The sequence below is a fragment of the Alligator mississippiensis genome, chromosome 2 (genome assembly GCF_030867095.1).
Source record: "Alligator mississippiensis isolate rAllMis1 chromosome 2, rAllMis1, whole genome shotgun sequence".
In the NCBI taxonomy this organism is placed as follows: domain Eukaryota; kingdom Metazoa; phylum Chordata; order Crocodylia; family Alligatoridae; genus Alligator; species Alligator mississippiensis.
This window is the reverse complement of record NC_081825.1, coordinates 274,329,207-274,350,039: the sequence shown is the minus strand read 5'-3', so window position 1 is coordinate 274,350,039 and position 20,833 is coordinate 274,329,207. Positions and strand designations below refer to the sequence as shown.

Sequence of the window (20,833 nt, the reverse complement as noted above, 5' to 3'; positions counted from 1 at the left end):
GGAAAGGGTGAGGTACCAGAAGACGAGAGGTACCTGGGAGACGCAGACAGCAAGGTCCCATTGCTCACGCAGGTTTCTAACTTGTGTACAGGACCTCCACCTGACACAGGAGGTGCATGGTCCCACTAGGGGGAATGCCATACTGGATCTGGTATTGGCAACGGGAGATGACATGATAGGAGACCTCCAGATCGGTAGCCATTTGGGAGACAGTGATCACCTTATAATAGAATTCAACATAAGACGGCGAGTGGGTAAGGTAACTAGTAGGGTGAAAGTGCTAGACTTTAGGAAAGCTGATCTCAATGCACTCAGGCGATTAGTCAAGGAAGCACTGCAGAGTAGGAGTTTTGATGGGATGGGTGCCCAAGAAGGGTGGCTGTGCCTAAAGGAAACGATCCTTCAGGCACAAAGCAAGACGATCCCCGAGCGAGGCAAAAGAGGGAAAGGGGCCAGGAGGCTTCCATGGCTGACCAGAGAAATCCAGGGCAGCCTAAGGGCCAAAAGGGGAGCACATAAAAAGTGGAAACAGGGTGAGATCACTAAAGATGAATATACCTCCTCTGCTCGTGCTTGTAGGGAGGCAGTTAGGAGGGCCAAAGCTACCATGGAGCTGAGGATGGCAACCCAAGTAAAGGACAACAAGAAATTGTTTTTTAGATATATTGGGAGTAAAAGGAAGGCCCAGGGAGGAATAGGACCGCTGCTAAATGGGCAGAAACAATTGGTGACAGACAGGGGGGACAAGGCTGAACTCCTCAACGAGTTCTTTGCCTCAGTGTTCCTAAGTGAGGGGCACGACAAGTCTCTCACTGGGGTTGTAGAGAGGCAGCAGCAAGGCGCCAGACTTCCATACGTAGATCCTGAGGTGTGCGGAGTCACTTGGAAGAACTAGATGCCTTTAAGTCGGCAGGCCCGGATGGGCTCCATCCGAGGGTGCTGAAGTCACTGGCCGACATCATTGCAGAGCCACTGGCGGGAATATTCGAATGCTCGTGGCGCACGGGCCAAGTCCTGGAGGACTGGAAAAGGGCTAACGTCCCCATTTTCAAAAAGGGGAGGAAGGAGGACCGGGGCAACTATAGGCCGGTCAGTCTCACCTCCATCCTTGGTAAAGTATTTGAAAAAATTATCAAGGCTCACATTTGTGAGAGCCCGGCAGGGCAAATTATGCTGAGGGGAAACCAGCATGGGTTTGTGGCTGGCAGATCGTGCCTGACCAACCTAGTCTCTTTCTATGACCAGGTTACAAAACACCTGGACACAGGAGGAGGGGTGGATGTCGTATACTTAGACTTCAGGAAGGCCTTCGATACGGTATCCCACCCCATACTGGTGAACAAGTTAAGAGGCTGTGATGTGGATGACTGCACAGTCCGGTGGGTGGCGAATTGGCTAGAGGGTCGCACCCAAAGAGTCGTGGTAGATGGGTCGGTCTCGACCTGGAAGGGTGTGGGCAGTGGGGTCCCGCAGGGTTCGGTCCTCTTTAATGTCTTCATCAGCGACTTGGACGTGGGAGTGAAATGTACTCTGTCCAAGTTTGCAGATGACACAAAGCTATGGGGAGAAGTGGACACGCCGGAGGGCAGGGAACAGCTGCAGGCAGACCTGGATAGGTTGGACAAGTGGGCAGAAAACAACAGGATGCAGTTCAACAAGGAGAAATGCAAAGTGCTGCACCTAGGGAGGAAAAATGTCCAGCACACCTACAGCCTAGGGAATGACCTGCTGGGTGGCACAGAGGTGGAAAGGGATCTTGGAGTCCTAGTGGACTCCAAGATGAACATGAGCCGGCAGTGTGACGAAGCCATCAGAAAAGCCAATGGCACTTTATCGTGCATCAGCAGATGCATGACAAATAGGTCCAGGGAGGTGATACTTCCCCTCTATAGGGCGCTGGTCAGACCGCAGTTGGAGTACTGCGTGCAATTCTGGGCGCCACACTTCAAGAAGGATGCGGATAACCTGGAGAGGGTACAGCGAAGGGCAACTCGTATGGTCAAGGGCCTGCAGACCAAGCCCTACGAGGAGAGACTAGAGAAACTGGACCTTTTCAGCCTCCGCAAGAGAAGGTTGAGAGGCGACCTTGTAGCTGCCTATAAGTTAATCACGGGGGCACAGAAGGGAATTGGTGAGGATTTATTCACCAAGGCGCCCCCGGGGGTTACAAGAAACAATGGCCACAAGCTAGTAGAGAGCAGATTTAGACTGGACATAAGGAAGAACTTCTTCACAGTTCGAGTGGCCAAGGTCTGGAACGGGCTCCCAAGGGAGGTGGTGCTCTCCCCTACCCTGGGGGTCTTCAAGAGGAGGTTAGATGAGTATCTAGCTGGGGTCATCTAGACCCAGCACTCTTTCCTGCTTATGCAGGGGGTCGGACTTGATGATCTATTGAGGTCCCTTCCGACCCTAACATCTATGAATCTATGAAGACATGCATGATGCAAACATCACACTTAGTATAAAAATAAAGGGAAGAAGGGCAACTGCAACAACTAGAGAAGTATCTCGCTACTAAGTATATCAGGAAAAGCTTTTGCAAGGGTCATCTTGGTGCTCCTATAACAGCTGGTGAGTTGTGTCTACCCTGAATCTCAATGTAGATTCTTGGCCGGGAGATCAACCGTAGACATGATATTTTCCCGGCATCAACTTCAAGAAAAGTGCAGAGAGCAAAACTGATGTTGTTTTTGTAGATCTAACCAAAACATTTGACATCATCAGCAGAGCAGGCCTATTTGCGTTCCTAGAAAAGATAGGATGCTCACCAATCCTGTTAAGTCTTAAACATTCTTTCTGTGACAACATGAAAGCAACTGTTCAGTTTGATGGGTCCACTTAGGACAGCTTAGAGATGTAAAGTGGAGTGAAGCAAGGATGTGGTCTTGCCCCTACACTTTCTGGAATCTTCTTCTCAGTACTCCTGAACTGTGAATTTAAAGATCCGGAAGGTGGAGTGTACCGTCACACAAGATTGGATGGGAAACTCTACAACCTGTCATGACTCAAGGCAAAAACTAAAAGTTAAAAAGGTGCTTATCAGGAAGCTTCTGTTTGCTGATAGTGCTGCCCTTCTAGCCCACAAAGACGTACTACAAGAACTCACAGATCGCCTTTCAAGAGCCTGTCAGGCATTTGCTCTCACTATCAGCATAAAGACAACAGTTGCACTAGGACAGGGAGTTCTACAAGATCCATCAATCACCCTTCGTGAGAAACAGCTAGAAGTAATCCAGAAGTTCAGCTACTTATGTTCCACAGTGACCACTGACCTCTCACTGGATGAAGAACTTAATGTTCACATTGGAAAGGCTGCCACCACCTTCAGCAGACTAAAAGAGCGTGGAACAACTCAAACCTTACCATCAAAACCAAAATGCTAGTGTACAATGCTTGCATGCTCAGCACTCTCATGTATGCTGGGGAAACATAGACAACTTATGTACACAAAGAGAAAAGGTTAAACAGCTTCTTCCTGCACTGTTTATGCTGTATACTCAACATTAAATGGCAAGATAAAGTTACCAATTCAGAGGTTCTTCAAAGGGCAAATTTACCAAGTATGACAGCCCTACTCAGAAACTACTGCGCTGGCTAGGCCATCTGAGTAGATCAGAAGATGGACATATACCTAAGGACATGCTGTACAGGGAATTATCAGAGGGAACAAGAACAACAGGACACCCCAAGTTTTGCTATGAAGACGCATGCAAGTGAGATATGAAGGCATCTGGGATTGATCCTGGCCAATGGGAAACCTTGGCAAGCAATCAGAACAAGTGGCATCACCAGAGCATTAGAGTCTACGACAGGAATTGGCTCCAACAGCTTGAAGAGTCAGTAGGAAGCAAGAAGCTCCCAAACAACCCAACTGTGACACATTCATTTGTAACCACTGCCCCAGTTCATGCAAATCTCAGATTTGACTATTCAGTCACCTGAGACACTGCAAACCATTTACATCATAGGCTGCAATTTCAATCATCTCTTGCAGATGAAAGGGTGCTATAAATACTTATCTAAATCCAAGACAGCTTCAAATTTAAGATGACCACCACCACCCAAAACTAGATTCCAGACATAGACAATTTATACATTTGTTACAATTTTCCGTATCTCAAATCTAATTTTTGAAGGATTGTCTTTAATAAATCCCCCACACTGCTGCAGCAGGGCAGGCAGTGAGGAGTCAAGTGGCCTGACCCCTACTTGCCACCTTTCCCTCCTACCACTTCCAACCTTGCTGCCTTCCCCCAAGTACCTATGTGCCCCATGTCTCCCCCACCCGCTGAGGTGCCTGAACCCCGTCACCTGCTTCTCCATTTGCAAACCTCTCACTTGCCACTTGCTCTGTCTCCCAACTGCCCCCAATGTATCTGCGACTCACTGATGCCTTCCCCTCTTTGCAGTGCCTGCACTCCCTGGCACCTGTTCCCTCCCCCTATCACTTGTTTTCCACCCCCTCCTCCACCTACCCCCTTCTGCAGTCTCCTCTTTCCAGCCTCCTCCCTGCTGCTGCAATTGCTGCTACTGGTTACCTTTCCCTTGCAGTTCTGGCTGGGACTCAGCCTGGCTGTGCATAGCTGTTGCAGTGATGACAGCTTTGGCCCAGGAGCTGGGGCCAGACCTCCTGTTGCTGCTGCATGGCCCGTTTGGGCTGGAGGCAGCATATGCTTCCTGCCCTTGGCCAGAGCAGGGCCCCAGCTGGAGTGGGACCTGTGAGGGGAAGGTAAGTGGTGGCAGCAGGGAACAGAGGCTGCAGAGGGCAGGTATCTGGGGGAAGACAGCAGCTGTGGCTCTAGCTCAAACCCTGCCCCCCACTCCAGTACTCAAATCTAAGACAAGGTTTCCTTTCTTTCCCCCCCATTGTTGAATGGGTGGGGAAACCTCATCCTGGATTTGAACAAATATGGTATTCTCTTTCCCTAGGTAAAATGTATCATTGTGACTTTTTTCCCCCCATCATTCATAAATAACAGTAATATTTTCAGTCAGTTCATATAATCATGGCCTTTGTTAAAATTTTCCCTTAAAATTATCTGTGTTCCTGGCATTTTATAGTTTTCAACCTTCTTAAATACACCACATGCACGAACTTTATTAGAATTTAGAGGTGCACTGATACATCGATCTGGTATCGGATTGGCACTAGGGCCATGGGAGGCTTCCGTGTCCAAAGCAGCATGTCCAGATAGAAGCGCTGGCTTTGTTAAGCTTTCTGAAGCACTTCGGAGAAGCTTCAGAGATCTGGCCTTAGGGTATAATGGGGAATCAATGAAATATCTATAACTTAGTTGTTTTTTGTCTGATCTGGATGAAAGTTGCAGGGGTGGTAACCTATGCAGACAGCATGAAGCTTGCCAAGTTTCAAAAAGATCTGTGCATGGGATCAGGGGGAACTGCACCCCAAAAATCTTGAAAGCAAAACTCATGTCACTTGTACATACCACAGGGGGTATGTCATGTCATACCACAGGGGGGTGAAAACTGCAGGGGTGGTAGCCCCTGGTGAGGCTATGAAGCCTGCTAAGTTTCAAGAAGATCAGTGCAGGGGTTTGGGGGGGGAACTGTACCTCAAACTGCTGACAGGAAAAACTCATGACATAGATGACCCTGTGTGTGTTAAGGCACTGCAGGGGTGGTGTCCCCTGTTGAGGCCACAAAGCTTGCCAGCTGTCAAGGAGATAGGTGCAGGGGGAGTCTGGCTTCTGGGGCCCTGCACCTCTGGCTGCTGACAGGCAAAACTTGTGACATGGGTAACACTGTGTGTATTAAGGGGCAGCAGGGTGAAAGCTGCAGGCCTGCTAGCCCCTGCTGCTATGAAGCCTGCCAGCTGTCAAGGAGATAGGTGCCAGGGGGTTTCTGAGGCCCTGCACCCCTAGCTGCTGACAGGCAAAACTCGAGACATGGGTGCTTGTGCAACTGACTGCATCTGTCTTGGGGCAGGTGATTGTCTGTATTGATTATTTTCTCTCCTTAGTCTGTGGTTTTGTAGGTGTTAATCCTTGCTCACTAACTCATTATGTGTATTGACTTAGTCCCTGAGTGAATCATGATTAATTGACATACAAAAAACTAGAACTCTTGGTTCCAAAATGATACCTTTTATTAGACCAACTGGAAAGTGGCAAGAAAAGTGCCCTTTTCTGCAAGCTTTTGGGAATCAAAGTCCCTTCATCAGGCTCTGGGAAAAGTGTAGATGATACAAGATGGTAAAAAGTCCCCATAGGTCAGAAATAAACTTCACTTTTGCACAGAGGGAGCTGAAGATGGAAATCTGTCCCTCTGGGTCCATGAGAGCGTCTTTGTGAGCTGTTTTGAGTAGCACTTTGATGTGTTGATGAGGTAGAATTCCTTCCCTGAAGGTGTCAGATGGTAGGTAGGGAGGCAAAAAAACCCCAAAACAACAAAAGCTTCCTTGTTGTTCTGCATTGAAGTTTAAAATCCAAAAATCAGCTGAAATTTGGCATCTTCCGTGTTTCGGGGGTGTACTTGGTAGCCGTGTTGGTCCGAGACAAAAAGACATACAAAAAAAACTAGAACTCTTGGTTCCAAAATGATACCTTTTATTAGACCAACTGGAAAATGGCAAGAAATTGTCCTTTTCTTCATGATTAATTGGTAACTGGTAATACAGTAGCTTAGCAGCCAGGCCTGCAGTAGTCCCGTCCCCCCATGCCCTAAGACAGATGCAGTCACACAAGCACCCATGTCACAAGTTTTGCCTGTCAGCAGCTACAGGTGCAGGGCCCCAGAACCCAGAAGCCCTGCACCTATCTCCTTGACAGTTGGCAGGCTTCGTGGCTGCAGCGGGGGCTACCACCCTTGCAGTTTTCACCCTGCTGCACCTTAACACACACACACACACACACACACACACACACACACACACACACACACACACACACTGTCACTCATGTCACGAGTTTTGCTTGTCTGCAGCTTGAGGAGCAGTTTCCCCTCAAACTCCTGCACTTATGTCCTTGAAACTTGGCAGGATTTGAGGCCTCAGCAGGGGCTACCGTGGCTTGGTAATAGGCTGCAAAGGGACCCCGGGTGCTCCCCCAGACCTAGGAGGCACCAGTCACCAAGCCAGGGGGACGTGCCCTCCCCCCGACAGACCCAGAAGTGGACCAGAAGTGCTTCTGGTCTGCTGCTGAGCATGATGGGGACCCCCCACATGCTCCTGTGGGACGCTCCTTCTGCCTCACCATCTCAGTATTCACGAGCTGCCTGGTACCTTGAGGTAGGTAAGAAAAACATTTAAAGCTGAGTCTATGTCCGAATCATTGAACCTTTCTGAATCTGTGCGGAGGGTTTTGATTCTATTTGGAGAGATTAAAGGGTCTCCTGATTCGATTTGGGATTCGGAGATTCAGCCACTGAATCGAGCTGAATTGACTCAGTGATTGAAGCTTCACACAGTCCTACAGATTAGCCCGCCCCCACGAGTGAGGGGAGGGAGTGGGGCTAGGACAGGCACTGCAGCTTGTGTGAGGTGGTGTAGGGGGAGGGGGTATGGCTCCTGCCGCTGTATGCCACTTGTCTGGAAGGGCATAGGGAAGGGCCGTGTGCCCTTGGATCTGCACAGGGTGGGCCGGGCAGGCTGCAGCTGTGGGATGGGATCGGAGGCCGTGCTGCACTTGGGGCACGAGGTGCTGGGAAGGGAGCTACAGCCACCCCAGATTTCGCCATACCCCTCATAGCCTGCTCCCAGCACTGCTGCCGTCCACCCCAAATGCAGCACAGCATGGTCCCCAGCCCCAGCCTGCCTGGCCTGCACAGATCTGGGGGTACATACCCTGCCCTCCCAGACAAGCGGTAGAAGCAACAGCAGGAGCTGCCGGATGAGCGGTGTGCAGCAGCAGGAGCCGCCCCCTACTTCTCCCCCTGTAGCCCCCAGACAAGCTGCAGCTCTGTCCTGCCCAGTCCTGGCTGGGCAGTGCCTACCCCCGCCCCACTCCCTCCCTCCCTATGCGCGGGGGGAGCATTGATCTGTCCCCCCCACCCCTTCCCTCCCAGTCCCTTTTCACCATAACGGACTTACCAGCTGCAAAGAGCTGTATTGGAAATTGGACTGGTATTGGCCAATATGCTTCCTTCACAATCGTTTATTGGTATCGACCCCCAAAAATCTCTATTGGTGCACCACTATTAAAGTTTGTAGGAACCACAGGGCTTTTGAAAAATCAGGTCATTTTTGTGCAAGGTAGAAACATGAATTTAAGAACCTAAATCTAGACATCCAGACTAGAAAATTTTCTTCACAAAATGCATATATCCTGGTCTTTTGTAAAATGGCTTGTCTGCCCTTTCCAGCAGAAATGGTTTTTGTTTTTTTTTTAAATTTTATTATAAGGAATTTGTTCCTTTGGTTCTTCTTGCTATCTGTAACTGGAAAGAGGTCAAGGTTCTAGATTTTTGGGTGCAAAAATACAAACAGCTCTGCATCATTTGGAAAAAAAAAAAAAAAAAAAAAAAAAGGAATTTAGTGAGGACTTGAAAGTGAAGGATGCATCTGAGGAAGATTATTTTGCAGCTTCCTGCAGCAAAACTGTCTCTTATGCCAGGGACAGCCAACCTGTCCCTGGCATGTGCACCACAAGGGACACGGAAAGCCTTTGTGTAGAATATAAAGCAGATTGGGGGAAGGGACAGGCAGCACAGCACCAGATAGCATAGAAAGCAGAGCTGCAGATCAGGCAGGGAGCAAAAAGCAGAACACCCTATCAGGCTGGGGAAGGGGATCAGAGTGGCACTTAGAAGAGTGTGGAGTTAATTTGTGGTCCTTACAAATACAGCCAAGGACAGTGAAATGTTGCGTGACCTGCAGGAAACTAACCAGGAATCCCTAATTTTCTGATAATATTATATAGAACCATTAGTGAGTAATTATGGTAATTACGTGAAATGGAACTTTTCTGTTTCAACTTGCATTTCGACAGAACAGCTTTTCATTTCAAATTTCATTTCAGTTCGAAACTGCTGTTCCATTTAGTTTCATTGGAATAGTTTTGCTGTTTCAATGTTTTGCCCATAGGCTTTAATGGGGAAGCTCAAAACAGCCCTTAACTTAGTCATTTCTGGCCTGATTTGGATGAAACTTGCAGGAATGGTAGTCCCTTGTGAGGGTGTCAAGCCTGTTTCAAGAAGATAGGTTCAGGGGCTTTAGGGAAACTGCACTTCAAAGCCTTGAAAGCAAAAAGCTCACGTCACATGTATGTGTTAAGCCACAATGGGGTCAAAACTGCAGGCCTGCTGGGGCCACGAAGCCTGCTAAGTTTCAGGGAGATAAGTGCGGGGGTTTTGGGGAAACTGAACCTCAAGCTGCGGACAAGCAAGACTCATGACATGGGCGAGACTGTGTGGGTTAAGGTGCTGCAGGGTGAAAGCTACAGGGATGGTAGCCCCTGCTGTGGCCACAAAGCCTGCCAGCTGTCAAGGAGATAGGTGCAGGGCTTCTGGGTTCTGGGGCCCTGCATCTCTGGCTGCTGACAGGCAAAAGTCATGACATGGATGGGTGACACTGTATGTTAAGGTGCACCCTCACTCAGTTGACACCAAGGCAGAAAGCAGGGCAGTTCAAACAATGCTGCCTTATGCAGTTTTCCCATCCCTCCCCCAAGAACACTGGGATTGGAAGGGACCTCAGGAAAAGATGCGTCACTGGTCAGCTACACAGTCAATAATGAGAGCACGCCTTCCCCCCCTTCCCCCTCTCTCTCGTTACTTTAGTTTCTGTTTACCTGCAGGCAAGCCCAGCACGAGCATCAAAATGTTTCGACTTGCCTCGTTGAGTTTTGAGGCTGTTTTGAAGCTTTGTTTTATTTTGATTTCGCTGTTTCGAGCTTGAAATGAAACTGCTGGTGAAATTTTGCACAGCCCTAGTACTTATGGTGTCTGCACCTGAAAGTAGAGATTTAGTTACTTTCTTAGGTATGAAGATTACAACACATGTACCCCACAATTACAATATTTTTTAGCATGGATTATATTTTCTGAGAAACAAGGATATCAATTAGTTTACAAGTGAACATAAATTTTTAAATGCATCATTTATATTTAGTTCCCCTCCAATGGATCCTTTTTGTATTGAGTGACCATAATAGTGGAATAAGAGTCTCTTGAAGCTTCTTACATAAAACTAAAGAAAATTTATGTTTGGTTACATTTGAAGAAATGTATTTAGGATTAAATTATTTCCTACTATTTATTTTTCATTACTGATTTTTGCTTCTTCAGAGAAGCCTAAATATGCTAGAAATATCCAGAAGCACAGTTACCAAGCTCATTCAGTGATTTCTCTGGATACAACTCCATTGCTGGGTGATATCTCTTGCATTAATCTCTCTCATTCTGAGATTAGGCTTCTGGATTGCAGGCATGATTGATAGGGATCTACAGATCTTTCCTTTGGAATTATGATCAGTGGTTAATGCACAATACCAAGTAGGACATTACTTATCTTTAATAGTAGGAACATAGCTGTACATGAGTGGGGGAGAGAAAGAGAAAGAGGCTTTGAGCCATTCAATTGCTTTTCTGGCTATTTTTCTAAAACCTGCTTGTAAATTGAAATAATTTATGCATTCAGTCCCAACGACCCAAGATAGTTGGCCAGTTACATCAATCTGATGATCATATAAATGGGGGCCTTCCCAAGTCACAGCAAGACAGTGGGTTTTTGCAGCCTGTTTGTGGCACGCAGAGCCAATTTCACAATCATTTCACTGAAGCCCCACAACTTGCTGCTGATTGGTATGGACAGGCCCCAGCAGCCCTGCCCCTTGCTGTGGATTGGTGGAGGGTACCTTCACTCAGTCTACATCACTACCTCTTTCTTTTCCTCCTCCCTCACCACTGATTGTTGGATGTTGCCTTCACTCAGTCTACTTTACTACTGCTTTTTTTTTTTTTTTTTTTTTGGTCGATTTCGTGGGAAATTGTGGCCAATGCCAGATTTCACAACAATCACAGACAATGGTGTCTTTTGCAGTTTCCGCAAAATCCATGAAACCATGATTTAGGTACATCCCTACATCCAAGTTATTTATAGATTAGCTAACTTCATCCCTCTCACAGTCTTCCTTCATTTTAAAGTAATACAATGGCAGCTATTTCAATGGTTGTGAAGAGGTTAGTGTTGAATAGTAGTAGTAATGACAGAGTATTTATAAAATAGTTATAAAACTTGTAAAATTATTAAATTTTACAATAATAAAAGTGGAAACTTGATCATATTACTAGGGAAGAGTGAGAGTTTTGTACAGGTGTGTAGGGATAAAATTAGGAAGTTCAAGCCATGATTTGGAAAGCAGCTGGCAAGGGACATAAAAGACAATGAAAAAGACTTCTACAAATATATCAGGAGTAGGAGGAAGACCAAAGAAGCTATAGGTCCTTTACGGAATGCAGAAGGCAATCTGGTTATGAACGATGCAGAGAAGGCCGAAATATTTAATGCCTTTTTTTACTCCAGCCTTCACAAATAGGGATAGATGTCAAATGACAAATGCAGTTGGCAGCAAAGATGGTTGGAATCAAACAGCCTAGAGAAGGGGTGTCAAAATCCTTTGGCCCCATAGGCCAGATGAATAGTGCAGTGCTAGTCCGCAGGCTGGATCAGGCCTGTGGACAGTCCTTTGCCCTCCCAGGATGCTGTATCCAGTGTCCACTCTGGAATGCACACTGCACAGGTCGCCCTCTGTGGCTGGTCTGGGATCTGCATCACAAGCTTCTTCTGCCTCAGATCACTGTTGCATGGGGTGCCTGCGGGCACTGCATACTGTGCACTGATTCCATAGCAACTGCGACAGGTGTCAAGTAGCTGGTGTGGGCCCTGCATGTGGCATGGGGGCTGTGTAGGTTGTGGGTGTTGGGCCCCACATGAGGGGCCAGTCCTGCACATGCTGTGTGCAGCCTGTGGTCTGCCCCAAGACCAAGGCTCCATGGGTCAGATCTAGCTCACGGGCAGAACAGGTTAGGGATGTCTTTGAGAGTCTGCCTGCTTTCAAGTCAGCAGTTCCAGATGGGATGCACCTTAGAGTACTGAAAGAACTGGCTGAGGGAATTTCAGAGCTTTTGGCTATATCCTATTTGATAACTTGTGGAGGTCAGGTGAGGTTCTGGTTGGAAAAGGGAAAATAATAGGGCCTATTTTCAAGAAGAGGAAGAGGAATTTCAGGACAGTCAGTCTGACCTCACTACCTGGAAGGTCATGGAGCAGGTCCTCAAGGAATTCATTCCAAAGCACCTGGAGGAAAAGGTTATTAGGAAGAGCCAGCATGGATTCACTGCCAGCAAATGATACCCAACTAAACTAACTTCCTTCTATGATAATGTGGCAGGCTCTGTGGGTGAGAAGAAAGCAGCAGATGTGAGGTACTGTGACAGTAAAAAAACCTTGCTAATCTCCCACAACTTTTTCATTAACAACCTAAGGAAATACAGGTGAGACAAGTGGCTTTCAAACAGTTGTGCGGGACCCTGAGATTGCACAATAGGTATTAGTGGTTCTGCAGATATACGGAGGTAAATGGCAGAGCAGGCAGGGAGGTGGTGTGCTGCTACTGCAGTGCTGGGTCATCTGACTTACTGTGCTGGGTCATCAGCTCACATGGCCTGTGGAGCCAGGGGTAGGGATCACATGGCAGAAGAGGTGATATGAAAGTGTTCTGTGACTTTAGGAAGTTTGCAAACCACTGGCTTAGACAAAACTTGGATACATAACTGGTTAGCTCATTGTACCAAATCAATAGTAATCAGTGACTCAGCACCTCATTGGGAGCGGGTATCAAGCACTTCCCCAGGAGTGCGTCTTAGGTCCAGTATTGTTTAACATAGAATCAGAGAAATAGGGCTGGAAGAGACCTCCAGAGGCCATCTAGTCCAACCCCCTTTCTGAGGCAGTATTATCCTTATCCAAACCATCCCATAGAAACCTGTACTCTAACCTCTCTAAAACTACCATCAACCCTGACACAATACAAGACATAACATCTAACCTGCCACAGGTGGAGCAGGGGAACCATGGTAGGTAGTGTCCAGCTTCTGTAAAAGGTTGTTAATATATGCCCAAGAGATCCCAGGTAGAGCTCATTAGTGATCTGGATGATGGGTATAACAGGAAGGTGCTGGGGGATAGCCATGGTTTTCTGTAGTGACTACCTCAGTGCTGTGCAGTTCCTACTCCAGCCTCTCAGGGTCTTGCCCTACTTATCGCCTGCCACATGTTGGTGTTAAAGGTAATGAGGGGATCCCTCAGGTGCTCGCAAGCTCTAAACCTTGGGTTCTGACTCTCCCCTTTGGCCTCCCCTCTCTTGCCTTGGGGCTTCTAACCCTGCTGACCCAAGTTGCCTTAAGGGGGAGCTAAATTCATGGCTTCTTTCTGCCCCTATAGCCACTCCTATGCCTTACAGATGTTACTCTGTCCACAGTTTAGTCCTCTTGCAAAGACTTCAGCATTAGTTTCCCTTTACTTTGGCTGCACACTTCTAGCCCTGGCTCACTGATTTAGCCTCAGCTCTCCTGGCCTTAGCCCTCTGAGGCTCTGGGCCCCTCAGCCCCATCTTTCACCTTATCCTAGCACCCCTGGCATCCCTGACCCAGGGCAAAGCTGCATTTGTTCCATGTTACCCCTCCCAGTGTCCGTGACCCAGGCAAGGTTGCTTTTGATATAGCTCAGCCCACCTGGCATCCCAGACCCCAGAAAGGCACTGTGCTGGGTGTCCCTACAGCACCTCCATAGCCTCCAGTCCACCCCTCACCACATCCAGCCTTCTGTTCTAAACTAGAACAAGAATACAAGCAGCTGCTTTAAACTCAAAGTCTCCTCTGGGTCATCATACTGCTGCCAAGCCACTTCCTTGTTTTTGGGCACAACACTGGGAATACCTGGCATGTCTGCATTTCCTAATCATCACCAGACTGAGCTGGCAGGAACTCCCCTCCTCAGCGGATTTAGAGTTGTACTGCCCCTCTGCCTCAGGGGCCCAGGCTTATAATCTTCTGGCTCTTCTCCTTCCAGTCAGGTGATCCCTTGACAGGTATGCCCCCTCAGCCTCCAGAGCAGTTTACTGCTATTTCTCTAACTATCATAGCAGTGCCTTGCTGCCTAGCTAGGATGCTGCCCTACTATCCTATTGCTAGGTAGCTGGCTGCCCTACTATCCTACCACTATGGGCCCCTGGCTGCCTACTCCTCTAGCCAGCCCAGAATCAGCTGGCTTCCCCTCCCCCAGCTGGGGGCATCTGTACTGCTGTTTCTCTTCAAATAACAGGAGCTCCTGGCTCCCTGTTAAAATGGGATTAAGTGCATGCTTAGCAAATTTGCTCATGACACCAAGATGGTTATTGTTACAGATGCTCTCAAGGGTAGGGCTAGGGTAAACATGACCTGGATAGATTAGAAAAATGATCTGCAATCAAATGAAATCAAACACAGATGGAATTCAGCAAGGACAACTGCAAAATTGTACACTTGGGATGAAATAATTGCATTCACAAAAATAGCCAGTCATTCCCCAGGCTAGGCTGCAGAGAAGGAGCTGCGCGTTATGAGACCATAAGCTACATATGAGCTAACAGTATGTTCCTGTTGCTAAATTTGGCAGTAGCTTACTGGATTGTATCAACAGGAGTGTCACTTTCAAATCGAGTGAAGTGATTCTTCCACTCTTATTTGGTACTGGTGAGTACTGTATACAAATTGCAGGTCCCACACTTCAAGAAGCATGTTGGCATATTTGAAAGAGTCCAGCAGAGTGACAACAATGATTAAGGGGCCTGGGAAGCATTATGTAAGAGCAGGGATCCTGGTTTTCTCTGTTTTAAAATTCCAAGTTCTATGATAACCCCCCTGCTCCAATTCTGTGATTAAAAAACCCCAAATCCATGGTTTTTCACTATTAAAATGAAACACCACTATATAGGCCAAACACACTGTTTTATTGATATATTTACCACTTTCAAGCAGTTTGGAAGCCTACCAGTGCCTCAATCATTATAGTAAAATAAATTCTAAATAGCTATATTTTAGCATTTGATTTTGGTTTTTTTATCATAAAGAATTGGAGCTCTCTCTGGCCCCTTTGCTCACCAGGATGTGGGACCAGCTGCAGCCGTCCCACCCTACTGCTTTGTGCTGCTGAACAGCCCTGATATACTGGTGCCCTACCCCAGCCCATGCAAGTGCCCCTCACTGCCAAGCCACAGCCCTGCCCTTGCCCTTCACTCCCAGCCCACAGCCCCATGGCCCTTGCTGCCCCTTGCTCCCAACCTGCTGCTCCCCAGCCCTGCTGGTGGGCACATACTCCACCTTTGGGCCCCCTCCACTGCATTGCCCATGGCTTCTTACCTAGCAATGTGTTGCCTGTGCTCCCTCCCCTCTCTCTACCCCCCAACACATTGCCTATGTCCCCTCTCCCCACACTCCCATAGAGTTACCTGGAAGGAGCTGCAGGAGCTCCTCGCCACTGCTGCTTGGCCGTCACATGCATGTGAGCATGCATGTGGTGCCTCCTGCCTCCGATCACGCTTCCCCACTCCCCACACCAGTTCCAAGCAGCTCCTTGCCAGTGAGAACTGTGCTAGCCTGCAAGGAGGAACTAGTGGTTTCCCACATTTTTCTCCTTTAAAAGGACGAATCTGTACTTTTCTTCTCTAAAGGAGAAAATCTGTGTTTTTCTGCAGTGAATGGAAAACCTGCATCTCCACTTATGAGGAAAGGCTGAAAGAGCTAGGGCTATTTAGTCTGTGGAAAAAGCTGAAACAGTGTTTGATAACAGTCTTCAAATACCTGACAGGAAATGGGCTTTTCTCTGTGGCTGCATGGACAGAACTAGGACCAATGGCCTCAGGCTGCAGTTAGGAATTAGGAGGAACTTTCTGACTGGGGGTGGTCAAGCATTGCAACAAGCTACCTAAATAAGTTTTGTATTCATTGTCCCTTTATATTTTAAAGAGCAGGTTGGGCAGACACGACTTGGATGATTTAGTCAGGGATGCTTGTGCCTTGAGCAGGGGGTTGTACTAGATGACCTTGTGAGGTCCCTTCCTGCCCTACTCTACTTCCTTTATGATATTATGATTTTAAGATGCTCTTTCAAAATGGCCACTTTCTGCCTTTGTGGAGCTAGCTACTCTTGGGGAGAACAGTGGCTGGTAACCTTTATTATTTGTATGAAGAGCAATTTGGCTTTATTCTCTCTGGGAACAGTAGGAAGTAGTAGCTGTTTTGAAAGAAGCATATTTTTTAGACTAAGTCTATCTTAATAGCCATGAACACTAATACTAGCATATATTTTGAAAGTGGGCAGGTCTTCAGCAAAAGAACATTTTTGGCTGCTGCTAGAGAGTAAACTTTCAGTTATAAAAATAAATAGAAAAAATGCTATTAATCCTAACATTCATTTTCAAAATGTATACCTTGTACCAGATTTACTGAACAGAAAGTCTGTGAAGGGGAACACAGGTTGATTATGTACATGAACATTTGGGAGATGAGATGGAGGAGGGAAACAGGGTATGTGGAAACATAGTACTATAAGGATCAGGAAGGAAGAAGAAACATACATGTATAGAAATGTGTAAAAATTAAGCAAGTTAATGTGGAGGTAAGGAGATGGGGGGAAATTGGCGCATATACTCTTGTACTGTTTCTTCGCAGTGGATACATCACCCCAAGGATATGTTGGTTAATTTGTCATAAAATATAAAGTTTTTAGAAATATTGCTTGGTGATATTTTTTACCTTGATGTGGTGTTTAGTGCTTACATATGAATTTTCCATTTTAAAGAAAAAAAGGAAATTTCCAATTAAAGTTGTAAAAACAAAACTAAGGTTGATTGCTTATCAGTAATTTTAAGGTAAAAATATTACCAGGATGTTCCAGCTATCTCCAAAAATAAGCACTAAAATGTAGGAAATCAAGATGTATATCAGTTAAGAACTCTGCTCTAGCTAACAAGATTAGCTATATTATCAATATTATCCATGTTTTTATTTGATCTAATCTGGCTATTTTACTGCTGGTTTGGGGGGTTAATTTCAGTGTAATTAATTTAAGTGCATTGTTTTAGGATTGAAAAAGAGTATGCAACAACTGCCCAGAGTATGCAGTTATCTAAAATTGCATCTTAACTACACTTATTGAGTAAACCACATGGTCAGTGCTTCTAGCATTTAAGGAATCCAAGATTTAGTTTCAAGAGTGACATTAGAAGTCTTGGATGGTAGCTAGTAAATTTTGTGAATGCTGTCTGGAGCCTTGAAAATTAAGGGAGATACCCCTTTAAATGACTAGCTTCCATCCTTTTCAGGGCTTCTAATAGAAGCTTGAAAACTGACTAGTTCCTCTTACTTTCAGGGCTTCTAATTGCAGCCCTTTGAAAGTTGCTTTTTCTTTACCATTACTGATACCGGTTGATATATAGTTAAGTGTAGTACAATTACTTTACAAAGTAAAGTAAACAGTGGAGCTGAAAAATGCTATACATTAAGTTGCTTATGCATTTAACTGATATGCAGATAACCAATGTTTGTTAATGTAAACAGTAGACAAATATGGACTGGTGTTATTAATGCAGTTTAGTGAATTATGCATATATTCAGTATGCACATATCAAATACTGTACCACATATCTGCAATGTGTTGTGTCTTTAAGTTGTGGATCAGTAATTGTTAAGGTTTTGACTGTTTTACACAGGTTATATCTGAGATTTGTAATCAGCTTTGCTAAATTCAAATTTAGGAAGCATATTTTTAAATTGTATGTTTGTATTTCGACACTGATTTGGAAATACTGGTCTTATATTTTATTTGCAGTTGGGAATTATATATCGGGATATAAAACTTGAGAATATTCTTCTTGATTCTAATGGCCATGTGGTGCTGACAGACTTCGGCCTGAGTAAGGAGTTTCTTACTGATGAAGTGAGTATTTAAATGTTACTCAATGTAGATAGAATATAAAAAGATCACAAAATCATATCCCCTCTTAATGAAAGCTGCAGGAATGTATTTGAGGGCAAGATTTGCCTCCTATATTGTTTCTTTGCTGGTTACCCCCTTTTCATCAAACAAAGTATTTGTTTTCACTCCACTATACCTATAGACTTTTATTTAATTCTTAAGTCTTTAATCCTGCCACTGCTCTGCTAACATTGTGTGGCTTTTTTGTCCCTAATTTCAATTTTTTTCTTTAAATACCTTTAAACTTTCTCTTATAGTACCCTTTATTTTTGAAAGGCGCTTTCCTGAAAAGCTTACAAAGCAATGTACATTGTTCTTTAGATCACTCCTTAAATAGCTGTCACAGCACACCCCTAGAACACTTTGAAGTGACTAGGTAGATGGTCTGCTATAACTTTTCATTAAGTTAATCCATTATTTTATTGTTATCATGTGTTTTACTTTTGTGTGCTGTCTTTTCATGTTTTTAGATTGTAAGTTTAAGGTAGGAGCTATATTTTCTCCAGTGAGTGTTCAGGACCTAATACAATAATTCCTCAGTCCCTGCTTAAAATCATTGGATGCTACTGCGAACAAATAGTCATTGAGCATGTGTTTGTCTAAGTACACTTATCTCTAAACATGCTTTTAGATTTCAGAGAATCTAGGCAAGTTAGGAAGAATTTAAAATTTTGAAGAAGAAGGTTGAATGTATTTTTACTTTCAGCTTTCTTACAAGAGGTCAGTCTTACTTTCAGGTTTCAGACCTTTCTGCTAATAAATACTTTGGAGAGATCTGTTTCAGCAGCAAAAGGATTTTTTTTTTTTTTAGGGGATCTGTCCTCTGCTGCTTCCTCAAAGAAAGCTTAAAAGACTTGAAGAAAACTGGCTGAACTTGGGAAGGGACTTCTGAACAGGGACTGAAAATGTTACTAATGTCCAGATGAAGAAGTACAGAAGGCACCAGTATTTCCCTTCTTTATTGTTGAAGGAAGCGGGAAGAATTACTGAAAAAAAAAAAACAAAAAACAAAACAAAACAGAGGAGCAGTAGACAAAATGCCATGTTCTAAGTCTGAGTGATAGAGGAGATGTAAGGATGGTGTATTGGGTCCGTACAGAAGTTTGAGGTTGAAAGATTCTGCTTGATGCAGTAGAAACTGCTGAGGGTTTTTGGAGGAAACCATACTGAGCAGCATGGAGGGATGGGATTCAAGTTAACTACTATAATGATGAGAGTGGGAAAGAGTGGAGGCAATAAAAGGGGAGAACAGGGAGGAGCATGCTTGTCTTCTGCTTCTTTCCCACTCTTTTTGCTTCCGATTCTCTTCCTTCTATTCCCCCCATCGTCAAAATAGAGCCTACTAATTCCTCTATTTTCAGTGTTGCTACCTCTGATTTTCTCCTGTTTTACCACCACCTGCCTCATAGCCTTCTACCACCTCCTCCCATTCTGCTATTTTTTCCACTTCTCTTCCCCACATCAAAAAAAAAAAATTCTTAAGCATTGTTTAAAGGATAAAAGATATAAAATTATGATTAAAATACCTTTTTTAAAATCTAAAAATTAATCAATTTGCTGTGGTTGTCTAATTATTAAGAGCAGCCATGAAAGCTAAATTTAAGTTTTTAAATCTGGAACTAAAATATTGATGCAGTGGACCAAACTATATATGGAAATTGCATTTTGTATTGTACTCTGTAGACAACTCAGCTGTAGCTAGAGTATCTGCAGCTTCTCAAGTGTCAAGTCACAGTCAACAATTTATATGCTTCAATCTCTATAGTTACCAATACTTAGTGGAATATAATTATAGCTCTTATAAATTTGGATACTAGCTAGCATGCATATCCATTTCCCTCTATATACAACTTGTATCTCTCATGCAGATGCCTTTTAAAATATAAATGAAAAACTTTTTAATACTAAACAGTGCAAGTATATTTAAAATGCTTGCAGTTTAATCATGGCAATACAAGAGAAAATAAAATGTAAAATTTATTTAAATTAAACATGCTTACACAAGTATCCAGGCAAGATAATTTTGCTTGCCAATCATAATTTATTGTAGAATCAGTTAAATTGGCTTTGATTTATATCACCAGGTTTGTGTTCTTGTACTGAGCTACTTATGTAGTGTCATTTCTGGAAAAAAAAAAAGCAAAAAAAAATCTATTTTTAAATAAAAGGGACATTGAATATCCATAGTTCATATTGATTTCAAGGTGCAGACACACAGGCATGATTATTAGGGAGTAATATGCCCCATATTTTACTCTGTAGTAAATTTACTCTATACAACTGGCTCTCCAAAGCTAGTCACCAGCATTAGAAAGCACTTTTACAGCTCCTGGCCACTAGGGTTAAGTACAGACATTCAAAAAGCCCAAGGCAGAAGTGCTCTGACTATTGTGCTTTTACTTACCGTGGTCTAAGTTAGAGCAGGAGTGACCTGAACAGATGTTTGCCATTTGGTAGGGGAAACTCAGAACCTGCCTACACTGGCCAAAGTCAGCAGGTAGAGGGTACTCTCCATGCCTCCCAGCATGTCCTGTGGGCTTCCTGGACTAAAGACTCCTGAGCCAGAGCGTAATGAGCAAGCCCCCACCCCGATTGACTGCTGGGTATAGTCCACCATGCTCTCAATCCCCTGCCATGTCACTGCACCTTTTACATGTGTTTTTAGAGTACCTACGTGCGAGTGCTTGCTCTCTCTGCACGTATGTAATTAAGTTAAATTTAGGCTCAAAATGTGGGTGTATGGGCGAGTAAACCTCAGTGTTGTTATCAGTACACTTCTGCTTGAAAATGTGCAAATGAATGTAGATTATAACAACAGTGGACCCCTCTCCAGGTTTGATTTTCTGATATTTGCATGTCATC

General features: G+C 44.9%; 1 protein-coding gene across 3 annotated transcripts in view; it reads left to right on the top strand.

Moving 5' to 3' along the window:
* Window positions 1-20,833, top strand: part of RPS6KA5 (ribosomal protein S6 kinase A5) — a 204,885-nt gene that overhangs the window by 94,125 nt on the left and 89,927 nt on the right. For all 3 annotated transcript variants that reach the window (XM_059723175.1, XM_014596485.3, XM_014596484.3), the window contains exon 5: window positions 17,825-17,932. In XM_059723175.1, the coding sequence (XP_059579158.1) occupies window positions 17,825-17,932 (108 nt within the window). The remainder of the gene's footprint in view (window positions 1-17,824; window positions 17,933-20,833) is intronic.